Source organism: Ovis canadensis, chromosome 20 (genome assembly GCF_042477335.2).
Source record: "Ovis canadensis isolate MfBH-ARS-UI-01 breed Bighorn chromosome 20, ARS-UI_OviCan_v2, whole genome shotgun sequence".
NCBI classification, from domain to species: Eukaryota; Metazoa; Chordata; class Mammalia; order Artiodactyla; family Bovidae; genus Ovis; species Ovis canadensis.
Genome location: NC_091264.1, coordinates 47,447,504 through 47,463,860, shown reverse-complemented (window position 1 = coordinate 47,463,860; position 16,357 = coordinate 47,447,504). Strand labels below are relative to the sequence as shown.

At 43.4% G+C, this 16,357-nt stretch overlaps 1 protein-coding gene across 1 annotated transcript in view; it reads right to left on the bottom strand.

Moving 5' to 3' along the window:
• Positions 1-15,501, bottom strand: part of KIAA0319 (KIAA0319 ortholog) — a 44,300-nt gene extending 28,799 nt beyond the window's left edge. Inside the window, exons 1-7 of the mRNA XM_069563805.1 lie at positions 15,344-15,501; positions 10,692-11,434; positions 8,176-8,353; positions 5,712-5,810; positions 3,521-3,618; positions 2,473-2,560; positions 1,219-1,311 (exon numbers count right to left, since the gene is read on the bottom strand). Of these exons, the coding sequence (XP_069419906.1) occupies positions 1,219-1,311; positions 2,473-2,560; positions 3,521-3,618; positions 5,712-5,810; positions 8,176-8,353; positions 10,692-11,434; positions 15,344-15,398 (1,354 nt within the window). The 5' untranslated portion in view covers positions 15,399-15,501. The remainder of the gene's footprint in view (positions 1-1,218; positions 1,312-2,472; positions 2,561-3,520; positions 3,619-5,711; positions 5,811-8,175; positions 8,354-10,691; positions 11,435-15,343) is intronic.
• Positions 15,502-16,357: the final 856 nt, after the last annotated feature.

Genomic DNA, 16,357 nt, shown 5'->3' with positions numbered 1-16,357 from the left:
ATTTCTTCTTCTCTCTAAATTATCACCATGATTTTTCTCCCGGATTTCCACCAGATTTGAGTCAGGGTGTCTCCACTCAGTTTGAATTTAAATGGCACAGTGACAGGCACTATTGCTTTTTTTTTTTTAACTCACTTTAACTACAGTACATGATATCTTCCTGACAATTTAAGTAAGTATATGACTGACAGATTCATAAAGAATTGAGAGGTGCTTCTATATAATTACAAAACACCTTTTACCACCCTAATCATTAAGTGTAAATCCAGAGAAAGACTGTACCCTACATGAAAACCTCCCACCTCTACTTCAAAAGAGAATAAACAAAATGTACTATGCAGAATAACAGTAATTTAGACCTAGAAGGGAGCCAGTTTCATCTCACTCATTTATAAAAACAAACTTCCATGTGACAGATTAATCCTGAACAGTTTCCTATAACCAAGCTACACTGAATTAGAGGAATCAAGACATAATGCATTCTCTCATAAATATTTTCATTTAAAATGTGCTTTATTTTCATGTTGCTAAGGGGGCAATATAGACATTTATATTGGAATAGATGCAAAAGACTGTGTCAATGTGATTTGTAGATATTTCCGTATCTGTGCAGACTTGGAGCAACACTAGTGACTGACAGGTACTCTTCTCCTAGGAACCAAGGCAAGTATCCTTCACTCTCCGGATTTGCTATTAGCTTTGTGATTTGACAGACATAAATGCAAATGCCAGTAACACTGATAACTGCTGAACATATTTTGAATATAGTGTCAAACACAGGATATGTTTTCATCTATTCTCATTTGCCTGGACCCACAAAGTTACACTGGGGCCCCTTTCACATAGACGAATTGAAGGAATGAATTCTGAATTAAATGAACAAAACTCTACCTGCCCGCACTAAAGACACCCCTTCTACCATTTGTTAAAAGTGACTTTCTAAAGGCTCATCACATAGACTGCATCGAAAGGAGAGTCTTTCCTAATTGCTTTTATTCCCATGCAATAGCTAGGCCCTAAAAGACTTTTCTCATAGACAAATGAGACATAACTGAAGGGAAACTCAGCCCAAGGCAGAGAAGTTGTGCTAAAGCAGCTGAAGGACTTGAATATACAGACAGATGCCCATCTATTAAGTCCTCTTAGCTTCAGCAGAGAGTTCCCATTACATTTCATGGTTCATGGGGCCAGACCCCCGACATGGGGCAGGGTACCCACGGCTGCCGTCGATGAGAGCCGCTGTCAACGGCAGGGAGACCTCCTGTCTCTCGGGAGAAGCGATTGCTGTGGGAGGCAGGTTGACTCTTCTGGCTGCGAGACAGAAAAAAATGACAAGGGCTGAGTCACGTTGTGTTCTGTACACACCATCCCCGAAATAAACCATCTGACTTTCAAACACACTGGTCATCAATATCCTGTCCAGACGGTGTTTACCCTACAGGCCTTGAGTGTGCAGAGGGCTTGTTAATGTTTTGGGATGTTTCCATACATTTTAGGAGCATGTCTGCGGGTTTAGATTTTTGTACAAAATCCCCAGGCTCAATGAACACATGTAATAACAACCAAGGCAGTGGTGACAGAGTTTGAGCAGCAACTGCAGAAGAGGAGCCCTGGAGTATGGTTCCAGCTCCTATGATTAACTGGATCTTCAATCTTTGACTGAAGGCTCCGTCATCACCCCTGAGGTAGAGGCTAGAGCGGGGGTTGGCACCCAGTTGGTCCACTGCCCTTCTGTCCAGTGGAGGGGATGGAGGAGGTTCAAGACCACACCACGCTCCATGCACAGAGCCAGAGCTGTGCCCACCCTGACAAAGGGCCACTTTTTCTAACTCACACAACCGCACTGACCTATGGGCTCGTGGTGGCCTGAAAGGACCAGGGGGCTTGAAAGCCCATGGCATGCATTTTCCTCGACCTGTGAGGCGCTCAGTTAAATGTATTTGAAAAGCTCTTTCACCTAAGGTCAAGCTGAGTCACAGGGAACCAAGGCAGAAGAGTGTCAGATGGAGGAGGCTAAGGCACAGACAATTTGCCACTGACTTGAGGCTTCCCTGGTGGCTCAGATGGTAAAGAATCTGCCTGCAATGCAGGAGACCCAGATTCGATCCCTGGGTGGGGAAGATCCCCTGGAGATGGGAATGGCAACCCACTCCAGTATTCTTGCCTGGAGAATCCCATGGACAGAGGAGCCTGGCAGGCTACAGTCCATGGGGTCACAAAGAGTCGGACAAGACTTAGCGACTAACACTTAAGAAGAGAAAGCGACAAGCTTGCAACCCTGCACAGCAGTGTCAATTGAGTACTAAGAACTATACTAAGAAAGCAGAAAGGAAAAAAAAAACAATGTCATCTTTGCATGGTCTCTACAATGGTGTCCAATGTAAAAGTAAATAATATATTACCGTGTAGTTCAGGCACCAAAAGGTGAGGGAGACCTGTACCACAGGAGGATATTCTCTTCCACAAGCTTACCTGGCTTCACGGTGACATTTACAAATCCCTCTCCAAAGGCATTTTCACCAGAAACCGCTACTTTGAAGGCATAACGTCCTACTGACAACTGCAAGATAAAGAAAAGTTACTTACACCAGCAAACATGCAAACAACAGGATGGGTCCACTGCCTGGAAGATCCTTAAATATTCCAGAAGCTGTTCTCCTGGTCAGCACAGAGCGGAGGCTTGGGACCTAGGGACACACTGCCACGTCTGAAGCCTGTACTCTAGAGCACTGACAATCACCTGGGAAGGACTTCAGCTTCACTTCAGACGTTCACAGGCCTTACAGAGGCATTCGTGAGATGGACCAGCCAAGGGCGGCCATTCGCAAAGTTGTACGTATGGGAATCCTGCATTTTTACCAAGCTGGTGGGTCCACTGTCTGTGGTCCAGGTGGCAATCTTTGAGAAACAGCGCTCAGTGACAAGGGGATGGTGATGCTAACTTGTGTTGTACCCATAGCTGTGTGGTCTCAGAAATGAAGACAACATAACCGTCTGTGGCCCTCTAAAACGAGGACATGTTTCCTCCTGTGATGGCTTACATCTTGGAGCAATATTTGGTAGTCAAACCATTTGTGAACTGGAATGAATTTTTGGCAATCCTAGAATTGTGCCTAAGAATCAGAGATGACCAGAGCGTCTCTGACACTGCAAAAGGGGCAAGGGTTGGAACACAGGCTTTAACCTCACTTCAGAGACCCACATCAGCCTGGGCAATCAGCCTTCTTCCCCAGACTGATATGCCAAGTAAGTCAAATGAAGAAAAAGTTCCTGAAAGCCCCTTTATTCATATCTGCCTGTCTACCTACATGCTTGAAATATAATTCATTAATGTGTGTGCTCAGTTGCCCAGTCACGTCCAACTCTCTGTGGCCCCAGGACTGTAGCCCACCAGGCTCCTCTGTCCATAGCTCTTCTTTTAATCTTAACCATAACAGAGACTTCTGGGTTCAACAGCTAAGAAGATAACACCTGAATTTTTAGGTACGCTGTCAATTACAACCAGTCACCAGTTACTTACTTGAGAGACATTAAGAGCCTGCGTGTGTCTCTGTTTTATTTCTCCTTGGTAGTCTTCAGGGTGGCTTATTAAACTCCATTCATAGCTGTAAGTTGTTTCTGAGAGCCAAAGAGAAGTATGGGTAGTTATAAATTCTTAGAAGTCACTATAATCTGGGCAGAGGAAAGAAAGTGAGAGTCTTCAATCTCTTAGCAGAAATTAATTTAGGCATGTTGAACCCAACTTTCAAATATCATCCAAGTAAGGAATAATAAGGTTTATGTATCTTTTGAATGTAAAATTTCTTTATTATAAGAACACATAAATTATAAAAATTGAGAAAATATAGAAAGCTTTTTTTTTAAAAAAAAGGGCCCCAATTTCATTGTTTGCACTTGATGACTTTCCTTCTGGACTGCTACACCTGCCTATACAATATAAATTTTAACATAATATAACCCACAGTGCTATGGATTTTTTTCTCCTTTATTTTTCTCCTTTTAATAAAAAGCAAGAAGATTTTAATTCATCTGTTGTAGGGGTTTATATAAGGACGTAAGAACAGATTAAACCTCTATATGTTAAGACGAACCTATCTTCTACTTTGTGATACTAGTCATTAAGCCATGATGTACTTCAGCTGAAAGGAATAAATTAAAAACACCAAGTATTATCATTTTTGCCTAAATTTTGATCAATGTGTGACAGGGAGAAACGAATAAAGGAGCTAACCTGAATGAGAAATATTCAAACGCCAGAGGAATGAATATATTTTGAGAAAGAATGTATTTGACAGGTCACAAGGTCAAATGTTTGCTGAACAGCAGAGTGCTGGACCAGTAGGAGAAAGAGCATTTTAAACAACACGTTTTTGAACAGCTGTCATCACTACAGTGTCTGCAAACTAACCTATGTGCACGTGCGACCTCCCTCAGCCGACAGGAGAATCGCTCCAGGTTCTGTGGGCTGTAGGTGCTAAGTCGCGTCAGTCGTGTCCGACTCTATGGACTGTAGCCTGCCAGGCTCCTCTGTCCATGGGATTCTTCAGGCAAGAACACTGGAATGGGGTGCCATTCCCTTCTCCAGGAGATCTTCCTAACTCAGGGATCAAACCTGTGTCTCTCATGTCTCTTGAACTGGGAGGTGGGTTCCTTAACCATTAGCGCCACCTGGGAAGCCCTCTTATTACAAGTAAAAAGCAAGCATATGGAAACCTCTCCTGTTCTGAGATTATCACTCTGTTTTGCATCATTGGAAATGTAGGACTTGGGACTTCACTGGTGATCCAGTAATTAAGAATCTGCCTTGCAATGCAGGGGACGTGGGTTCGATCCCTGGTCAGTGAACTAAGGTCCCACATGCTGCAGAGAAACCAAGCCCAAGCAAAGCAACGACTGAGCCTGCGCATTCTGGAGTCCATGAGCAATAGATGAAAAGCTCATGCACCCCAACAAAGATCCTGTGTACTGAAACTAAGACCCAATGCAGCCAAATAAATAGATAAGTATTTTTTAAAAGACATAATTCTCGACTTAAAAAAAAAAGAAAATGCATGACTTTTTATTCTGACCAATTAAAGGAAATGTACTGGATTTAATTCCTATCCTCTTACTCCGTTTTAAACTATTTCAACAAACTTTAAAGCTTATGATTATCAAAGCCTCAAGAGTGACATTTCCAGGTTGTGAAAAGGAATCCAAGTTGTAAAAACCCAGTAAAGACTCCTTAAGGACACACCAGCTAATGGGCCCCCTACGGATCCCAGTGTGTTAGTCACTTAGTCGCCCGACTCTTTGCGACCCCATGGACTGTAGCCTGTCAGACTTCTCTGTCCATGGAATTCTCCAGACAAGAATACAGGAGTAGGTAGCCATTCCCTTCTCCAGGGGATCTTCCAGATCCAGGGATGGAACCTGTGTCTCCTGCATAGTAGGCAGATTTTTTAATCTCATGAGCTACCAGGGAAGCCCAGTGTCTCAGAAAGAAAGAAAAGTGAAGTCTCTCAGTCGTGTCTGACTCTTTGCGAACCTATGGACTGTAGCCTGCCAGGCTCCTCCATCAGTGGGATTTTCCAGGCAAGAATACTGGAGTGGGTTGCCGTTTCCTTCCCCAGGGGATCTTCCCTACCCAGGCATCGAACCCGGCTCTCTCCACACTACAGTCTAAGCCACCAGGGAAACCCACTGGTCCCAGAGGAAAGTCAAACTCTCACCTGCAGGTGGCGCTGGCACAACAGAAGCCTTCAGTTCAACTTCATCTGCTGGTGAAGTTATGACTAGGTTCTCGCCAGCAGACACCATGAGCTGTTTCACTGAAAGTTAATTAGAAATTATCCATTTCATCATATACTTTAATGATGCTACATTACTGTCCTATAATAGATTTTTTAAGTATCCATGAAATAAAATAACACACTTATGTAATAGTTCTTCATCTGACTTTATCAAAGATACTTTTTCCCCTCTGACTAGTAACTGAACTGTACCCCGTATTAGGCTGCAGGGTAGATTTTATCAATTTAAAACTGTCTATGTGAGTAGGCACTGTGGGGAAAATAATGCTTCAGGTTGACTGAGCAAGGTGTCAGGGACAAGAGTTGTGAGAAACAGGTGGGATACTGCCGATCAGGGCTATTTTTCCCTCTTGCCACCAGCTTTGCTTGACTCTCTAGTAGGTGCTATTTTTAGCCATAAAAAGATGGAGTATAATCATAAGTGTTTCTGAATCATTATTCATACACCACTCAGTTCTTCTGATAGTAACCTCATGCACTGTTGCAATGGCCTTGCTCTTGGAACATTTCCAAGAGAAAATAAACCCAGGCAACCTCAATGCTAAAAAGGCAATTATTTTAACTCAAGCAGTAGGCACATCCACTCTCACTAAATCAGCATTCAGAACAATGGTTCCTTGCTCTATAGCCAAGATTACACTGATACATTCAATTGGCTAGACTCAACAGGACATCAGCCTCACTTGTAAAACACAATTGAGATAGGTCAAGATATCACACAGAGAAAAGCAAAGACTAAAAAAAAAGGCTGACTGCTCTCTAGAGGTCCCAGCTACTTGGAGATGTTAGAGGGACATGCGGCTCATTTAAATCCACGTTTCTCCTCCTGGTCTGTATCCAGTCCCTTGAGTGCCTTCCTAGACCAGCTATAGGGGGTTTGCTGCCCTCTCTGGCTCCTCTTCCCTGTCACTACCTCTTTGTAAGAAAGATCAGCAATTGTGAACTAAGAAAGGACACTGGTTCCAACCCCTCACTTTAGAAACCCCTCACTTTAGAGCCCTAGAAAGGCAATATGAGTTGCCCAAGGTTATGTGGATCACCAGCAACAGATATTAAACTAATTTAAATGTATTCATTTCAACAGTCGCTTATTTACCAGACTGAACACTGCCAAGGGCTTTAAAATGATCAATTCATTTCATCCTCTAAGCTCACTAGGCAATAGATGCTATTAGAACCCAAGGATGCTAATTCCCAGGCCAGTTTCCTTTTCATTATAGTACTATCCAGCATTTCCTCCAGCATTGTCCTTCTCTCTACTGAAGCTCAGGATCAAAGTAAATAACCAAAGAAGAGAGTGAAAGTGAAAATAGCTGAGTCGTGTCTGACTCTTTGCATCCCCTATACAGTCCATGGAATTCTCCAGGCCAGAATACAGAGTGGGTAGCTGTTCCCTTCTCCAGGGGATCGTCCCAACCCAAGGATCGAACCCAGGTCTCCCACACTGCAGGCAGATTCTGTACCAGCTGAGCCACCAGGGAAGCCCAAGAATACTGGAGTGGGTAGGCTATCCCTTTTCCAGCGGATCTTCCTGACCCAGGAATTGAACCAGGGTTTCCTGCATTACAGGCAGGTTCTTTACCAACTGGGCTACCAGGGAAGCCCAAAAGAAGAGAGGGTAATCCTGAAAGGATCTCACCCACAGAAAGGCTCAGGAAACATGACAAAAGTCTCTAGTAACTTCTTGAGTATTAAATCTAATGGGAGCTTTTCAGTCACCCTATAACACACAGCCCCCTCATCACTAGGCTTCCAACATGGAGCCCGCTCCTCTCTCCTTCCGTCAGTCCACATCTGCTCGCTCACTCCTACCTGTCAACCATGACCACCTGGTCAGCTCCGGAGGCTCCTTCTGCTCTCCCAGCTCCTAATTCAACGACAAGCCCAGTGTTCCATCCCTCAGGCCTCTCCCCAGCTCACCTCCCCACTCTCCCGGGACAGCCTTCATCGATCACCTCTCCACCAGTGACATCTAGCCCTTTATCTTCAGCCCAACTACTCAGCTAATTTTCAGTTCCAGGTATTTATATACCTCAGCGTCCTCTCTGCTCCCATAGCAGCCTCTCACAGCATATTGTATGAGATCCTGTATTGCCATACTGTTTGCCATATGTATCAAACCATCCATTTATCTGTTAGACTGGTCCTCTAGATCACAGACTCATGGAGGGAAAAGACAATATATATTCATTTTTTAAAATTCCCAGCGCCTAGCACTATTTCTGGCAAACAACAGATGCTCAACAATGTGCGCAGAGGGAATGAGCAAACTTTAAAAGTTGTCGCTACTATGAATATACTATTCATAGTATACAAATATAAAATATAGTGTGAACACAGCATGTGTTCAGCACATTTCTTCCAGGTGTATTTTTTAACTTACCTGTCCTGGGAGCAGTGGGAGCAGATCTGAGCTGCTCAGATGGGATGGTGCTGGTGGGAAGGGTTGGAATGCTATGCTCTGTGCTCCACGGGGTGACTGTGAGAACCAGGCTCTTCTCCACAGTGGCAGGGCTGACCTCCAGGCTGGCTGGAGGAGGATCATGGGATGGCATTAGGACCTAGGCGATCAATTACAAGGATAAGTTGATAGAGGGGAAACAAGGTTGAATACAGCCAGGTCAGTAAAACTCAGGCTAATAAGACAGGGGACCCAAAGGGGGAAGTTGAAGTGCAAAACCCACAAAAAGAAAAGCTGTAACTCAAACATTAACTGGAGAAGGGGGCACTGGTATTTACTGAAAAGGGACTCACTTTTGCAGTTTACTTAGCCACATAAAAGGTGAAATGTGTTAATACTTAGTGGTGGGAGAAAAGAACACGGTTAACCTGTGATACTTAATATTTTAATGGAAAGTCTTAAAGTGTTTAAGACAATTACAAGGACAGAAAAATACAGAAACTTTGAAAAGAAACATATACCAAAGTGGGGGAAAAAAAAACCCACTTCTGATAATATCACTATTTAAAAGGCTGTTTAGCAATTTTTAATGGTTGAGATTATAATACACAGTCAGTTCAATCCAGCTTTCCTTACTTATTCTAACCTAAGCACTGATATCTTAAATAACATTCTTCTTTTTTTAAAAAAAGAAGTCTTAATTGGTTTATGTTCCTTTATCTTCTGATGTGCCCTCTTGCACCTTGAAATACACTAAATTCTCCCATGACCTGTCCTCCAGTCACTGTATTGCCAGCTGCCTTTGGCTTCCCCTGATCAACTCGCTCACTGCATCTCACCAAGTCCTGGTCTTTCCCAAGCGAGCACCCTCTGGACTCTCAACTGTTCTCCCCACAGGGCAGCCTCCATGTGTACCTCCCTGAGCTTCTGCTCTTAGCCCTTGAACCTTCCCTCTGCCTCGGTATGTCTTCTCTCCCAAAGGTTCCCACTCTTTTCACCTGTGTTGTTCATGGAAAGTTCCATACAGTTTATGTCCTCTCCTTGGTACCTTGCTCCCTCGATCCAACTGATTCATGTCACTAGTGAGTTTCTAGCAACCTCAGAACCTGTTGGGTCTTGAAGAAACTGCAGGGGGTTGAGAATACATCATCCCCAAATAAGACACTCTGGCAAACTGATTATTTTGAATTAAAGGTACTTGGAAAACTGTCGGTATAAAAAGAACACTCTGACCCTCCTCTGTCCCCGTGAAAGCAAGAGGCAAATCTCCATGGGAAAGGGACCTTTCCTTTCAGGATTATCTACAACTTAAAGCAGCTCAAAAAAGTTTAACTGTGACTGTAGGGGGAAATTTGTATTTTAGTGGAAAATAAAGCATTGTACCAGGAGGATAGAAGGTAACCTTTCCACCAGAGAGAAGAAATCTAGGGCTGAGAAGGCTGAACAAACAAACCTTGTGTTAAAACAACAGGCCCAAAATAGAGTCACTTATGCCAAGTCCCTAAAGCAAGACTTACAGTTTCAGCTCTCCCGGAAAATGAAGCTTAAACCAGTCAATCAGGAATAATCTTAAGGTAATCTGCTTGATAAAACTCCCACTGCCCCTTAAAGGAAAGTAACCTTGCAATAGTCAACCCACTTGCCTGCCTTGTATAATTTCCTTGTTTCCAACTCCCTTCTGCCTAAAAATGTCTTTCATTTTGTACAGCTTCTCGGAACTCCTTTCTATCTGCTATACTGGATGCTGCCTGATTTGAATGCATATATATTTGTTCAAACTCTTAATAATGTTAATATGCTTCAGCTTAATTTTTTAACAGATACTTATCTTTAACATATTTTGTCACCAATTTACTACCCCAAGCCGAAACCTCTTTGGCTTGTCAATTCTTCACAGATTTATTGTTTCTCCTGTTAATCAGGAGGAAAAAAAAAAAAAACTTAGAAGAAAAAATTTTTTCTGCTGCTACAAAACCTACCACAAGAGATTTGCAAAGCCTCTGTCTATACATGCTGCATTATATGGGCTGGCTTCAAAACTTCTAAAAAACCCTCATTCATCTTAGATACCAGCAGAGGCATCTAAATCATCACTAGGTGGCTGACTTGTGAAGACAAAAGAACTATTCGCTCTTTTAAACAGTCTGGTCACAAGAGCCTAACAGAGGAATAAGATGTTAGGTCTGGAAGGTTCTGAGAGCCATCTTTCTTGCCAATACCTTAATAGGTGCCCTTAAGAGGAAACTTCTTGTGTCCTCCACCTAATGAGGCTGTGTTGTTTAGTTGCTAAGTCGTGCCCAACTCTTGGTGACCCCATGGACTGTAGCCTGTCAGGCTCCTCTGTCCAGGGCATTTTCCGGGCAGGAGTACTGGAGTGGGTGGCCATTTCCTTCTCCAGGGGATCTTCCCTGATCCAGGGAGGCGCCTCCTGCACCACTGAGCCTGGCTCCAAAGTGAACTCAGCTTCCCCTCATCACACACACACCAGCCACACCCACCTCTTTCCCAGAGCTGTTGCCAGCTTGCCCGTGGAGCTGAGAAGTCTCTCTCTCCAGTTCTTCTCCTGGAGGTGGGGCAGTGACCAAAGGAAGCAACAACCTCTCTGGAGAGGGTTTCGGGGCCGGGGTCCATGCTGACTCATTTGGCTTATGGAGCTCTGGGTCCTCCAGCTGCTTCTCCGCTGGTGCTGCGAGGCTGTCTCCAGCAGAGGCGTTGAAACCTCCGTCACCTCCGGGCAGCAAGCCCCAGTCCCTGTACTCTGCGCTGCCCCGGGGCTCCTGCTTGCTGACAGGCTGGAAGAGGTTCTGCTCCAGCTCCCTGTAGTCATCTGAGTACTCAGACATGTCCAGGCCCCGATCTTTGCCCACGAAGGGCAGGTCCTTTCTGATATCCTCAGGTAAGTCCCCCCAGATTCCCGACGGGGCGCCCCTGTTCAGCATCACCTCCCCGTAGTCTAGCAGCGGTGCGGGCCTCTGGGCGGGCCTGAGCACAAAGGTCAGGTAAGACCTGATGGAACCCATCTTCTTGGGCTCGCAGCTCTCTTTGTGCGGGCAGCTCACCAGGTAGCAGCGGCCCTCAAACCACCAAGCCAGGTCGCAGCTGGGTAGGTCACAGCAGGCGGATGTGCAGTCCCCCAAGGGGGTGGTCTGAGGCACCGGCATGATTTTGCTAGTTTCCAAGTTAGGAGAGATGATGGCATTGGAATATGTCCTCCCCTCACTGCACTGCGTCCAGGCACAACCTGCAAACACGCCAGCCACCAATAAGGAAACATGGCAGGTCACTTCTGGCAAGCAAATAAGCCACCAGCATCTCCTACAGGAAGTCCCCTGCCTTATCGTACTGCCCACCCATCAACACCCCCATCTGTATACCTGTCCTCGCACCCTTCTACCCCAACCCATCCATCCATGGAGTCTTCCATGTGTCCATCTAACCTCCCATCTTCTCTCTTTATACGGTGCTTCTCACTTAGTGAAGAGAAGCGTTCTTTTCTACGCGTGTATTGCTTTTACGCTGTTTGTAACATTTTGTTCCTCGCCCCAAATCCAGTTATAAAGGTTTACTTTAGGAACAGTGTCATATTGTTGTTGCTGTTAACTGAATTTTTAAACATCTCAGCTTATTCTGATGACAGGGAATTATCAAAAGAAAGAAACACTCATCCTAAATATAGGTCTAGAACAACTAGCTTTAAGCCGATTCTAAATAATGAACCGCAAATGTTGCCAACTGGCAAATCAGTAGGCAGGAAAGTGGTACTACCTAAGTGTGATCTGCAGACACAGTGGGGCAGGCCGCAAACTCTGGGACCAGCCCACAGCATGGTAAGAGAATCTGGGGCTTTTAGAAAACTTGGTAGCAATTTGTCATTCCCTGGCACCCATGGACAAAATCACTTTTCTCCTTTTTTATGTTATAAAACAAAGGAGACATTGGAATCTAAAAAATGGTACAAATGAACCTATCTACAAAACAGAATCAGAGAGGTAGAAAACAAACACAGTTACCAAGCAGGGGAAGGGAGGGAGGGATACACTGAGAGGCTGGTGTTGACATATACAGAATTAACATGTATAAAATAGATAACTATTAAGAACCTACTGTATGGCACAGGGAACTCTACTCAACACTCTGTAATGACCTATGTGGCAACAAAATCTAAAGAAAGAGGGTATATATGTATAACTGGTTCATTCTGCTGAACAGCAGACAGTAACACAACATTGTAAATCAACTACACTCCAATAAAAATCAATTAATTAGAAAAAATAAAGAACGTTGCCCACCATTCGGTCCCACAAGGATGAAGTCATTGCCCACTGCAGTCACTGACAGACAGTGTACCCAGAAAGGAATTCAGGATGAAAAGCAGGATGAAGCACTCTGTGCTTTGGAAAAACAGGCCCTTAGATAGTTGGACACATGTCTCAGGAAGAATTTTAATGAGCCCAGATTCTTACATCTTTCCATACATAGAAAAGCACTAAAATCGTCAGCAGAGATATCTGCTCCTTGTGACTAGCAGCAGTGGTGTACCAAGAGGTGTGACTGGCGGCATGCATTCTCTTGCCCCAAATAATATACACATGGGCTTCTTCTCCCCAGTTTTTCAGAGCAGTTCCCTCAGAGCTACTGAGATGTTGTTGCCTGGGCTACAGTCCTCAGGAAGGTCCCTGAATAAAACTGAAACCTACAGCTCTTGCATTGAGTGTTTTTCTTTCAGTAGACAACTTGTTGATATTTTACCAAAGAGTCTGTCTGTGGTAGATTGGAAATAAAAACAAATTGGTCCCTTATCACATATAGTTCCAGGAATGCAGTTCTGCTGAACTCCGAAGAGCAAAAGATCTTTCTAGTGAGTGCTCATCACTGATTGTTCTCTTAATAACTGTTACATTTTTCATAATGACAATTAGAGATGACTTTAACTGGAGGTAAGATAAATGGTTAATTTGGGACTTTCCTGGCAGTCCATTGGCAGGGGTGCAAGTTCGATCCCTGGTCAGGGAGCTAAGACCCAACATGTCTCCCAGCCAAAAAACCAAAACATGAATGAGAAGCAACACTCTAACAAATCCAACACAGACTTTAAAAAATGGTCCACATCAACATAAGAATCATTTCTTTTTTTCACCTGTATACACATTATCACCATTATAAATTTTTAAGAATCATTCAGTACCAAATATTGACTAAATAGGAAAGTCTAACTGGTCTCATCCAATAAGAGTTAGACATAAATATGTATCTTTCCCAGTAAATAAGCAGGCAAACTGCTTTACTTCAACTGAAATGATATTTTCTCAAACCAAATCTATTTTTTTTAAAAATCACTTTAATGGTTTTAGCCTTTTGTTTTCTAAAGAAAAGCTTAATCTTTTATCAGACATGGAGAGGGGGAAAATACTGTGCTGAACATGACAAAACAGTGTATAACCTTTATAATCAAGGTCAAGAGATGATAAAGGGGATAAAATAGGTAGATAAATCTACAACTCCCAGCCCTACTCTCAAAAATACTGTCTTTGCTTATAAAGATATCACTACATCCCTTTAAATGAAGCAGCCTTTAAATGAAGACCCAAGCTAGAAATTTCTTTCAAACACAAATGGCAGGATACATTTTATTTCCCTTGAACAACTGTTGGGTCACCTCCTTTTGAAAAATACGATTCATAAGAACTATCATGTTTCACTTCTGGCTTTGGACACCAGAAGCTTAAAAGTCAACGTGTAAAATTGTGTCAAAGAAATCATTAAACAGGAAAAAGGCTGTGACCCTGGAACAAGCAAATTGTTCCATGTGGTTGATAAGCTTGGCAGAAGTCTTCAACACAAAACTTACAAGCAGTTTTCCTGCAGGTTGCTGGTGGTGGTCTCCATAAGCCTCTAGGGCAGATCATCATTTTGTTCTGCAAAAAATCACCTGAATGGGCTGTTTATCTAGATAAATATACTTTAAGAGTGGATCTGAATAGTAAACAAAGAAGTTTGAGAAGTTGAGTATCGCAACAACTAAACCATCTATTAGACTCACTCAAGAAAGTTCTTGAAGAAACAGGAGAACACTCATAGGTTTGTTCCCTCTACAAAGCCCCAGTCCAATCCATGAACATGGTAAGCACTCCACGGGCGTTGACAAATCAACAAAATCAATGGTTAGCATCTTGTCAAAGGTAAAGAGGATAGAGAGAAAAGACAGACAAGCCCTAAATAACATTACTGGGGCTCAATTAACTCAGGAATTTTGAATAAATGAAAAACACTCCATAGGAAAATGACAAAAGGCAGTGAAAAGGCAGGGATTTTAGAGAAAAAAAAAAAAGAGCTCAAACATTAATGACAGCACTTTCCAGAGTACATCAAGCATGGGATAAAGGGTCATTTTGCCTTGTATACTAAGCAGTGGTGAGGTGAATAAGATGGACATTTGGCATGAGGAGAGTAATATGCAGGAAATGATAAAGCTTTCCTGATTGTAGTATTTCCTCAAGTGGCTCCTGTACGACCTAAAACTGTGCTTCTTAAAATTTAGATGCTTCAGGCTCCTAAGTCACACCCACTAGGAGTTCTGATTCAGTAGGTCTGGATGGGGCCTAAGAAGACACATTTTAACAAGGGTCACTCCCAGGTAAACCTCAGTGTGTTTTTACTACATTGTGACAAACCCTGGATATTAAATCAGTTTCCCTAGCCATATCTCCATCCTCAGTCTTCAGTAAGTTTAAAGGGGTCTGGCTGGCCTAGCTGGGGCATGGATCACCAGAGCTGATGCTGATCAAGGATTTTATGCCATGGTGTGACCACAATAAGTAAACAGACTATATGAAAATAAAGATTTAAGATAGAAAAAAGCCTGTTATTTGCTTTCTTAAAAAGATCTACTATGCGGTTCTTTGAAATAAATACATGAAGTTTTCCTAGTATATACGAAATATGACTTTCTTTTCCCCAAAATAGTCGTGACAAAAAAGTTAAATGCCTGTTTCCAGAAACCACTTATGCATGAGGCCTTCCTTTTTATATGTGAAATAAGTCTGTTGGAAAGCAAACACACAGCACCTCCATCTCAGGTTGATCTGAGTTGCTTAAGTCAGAGAGGAAGTTCAAGCGCCAGGCTGGTGTCTCCAGGGTATCGGTTTCCTACCTGTAAAGGTCACCAGCAGCAGCAATGAAGTGAGTGCACCTGTGGGGGGCGCCATTCTGCCTCACACAGCGGGTGCAGGCAGGCTTCCTGGACAGGCTTGAGAGGTCTTTGCTGCGGGCTTCCTTTGTGCTTCTTAGGAGCCAGATTTGGCCTCAGAACTTCAAAGGAAAACCAGGAAAGAGGAAGGAAGAAAAGAATAGGTAAATGCAGAAACACACACAGTTCTATCACTTGTTCATGGCAAGGGGAAGCCTCTGGTGGGAACACCCCAGGGTCATAGTGGGGTTCAGGGCAGGACACCCCTAGGTGTGCCACTCTGGCATGTGGATTATTTCAAGATGAAAACAACAAACTCCAAAGGACTCGGGATGAAACTCTGTCCATCCCTCTAAGTGCCGAACAGGATTTAGACACAGGACCTGTTTGAGGAAGGCAGCTATCACCACGAATAAAGGCAGTATAATATGAGCTAGGCATGGCAGACATGGAGGAACCTAGCAAAGTCTGCTTGTTAAAACTCCTCTCTGTGTCCCACTATCTCCTTAGGACACAGAAAACATCCATTTTCCAAATATTGGCTCTTTTTCATCTTCCTGTGAATTGCCTTCCTTCCCTTTGAAGTCCCAGATCTCTACCTGCTTCTCCTTGGTCCAGGAGGACAAATACACCTCATTATACCTGACTCTCATTTTATCTGGAATCTCTCATATTATGTGGATTTCTTATTAAATTGCAAATTTAATAGGCAATTAAATTTGGTTTTCTCCTGTCAACCTGTCTTATGTCATTATGACTATTTGACCAAACACACAAAGAGGGCCCCTCCTGACAACCATTTCTCAGGCAAACCATCCACCTGAAGTTTGTTTAAACAGAAAGAACAGTTCCTAAAAAGGGGCATAGGGTTTCTCATGCTCTCTCCCCTTATAAGCCCAAACCTAGGAAATAAAAGAACTGGCGTCAGAGGTTTGAAAGAAAGCAATGCAAAGCCCTCTTTCAGAAATGCTACACCCC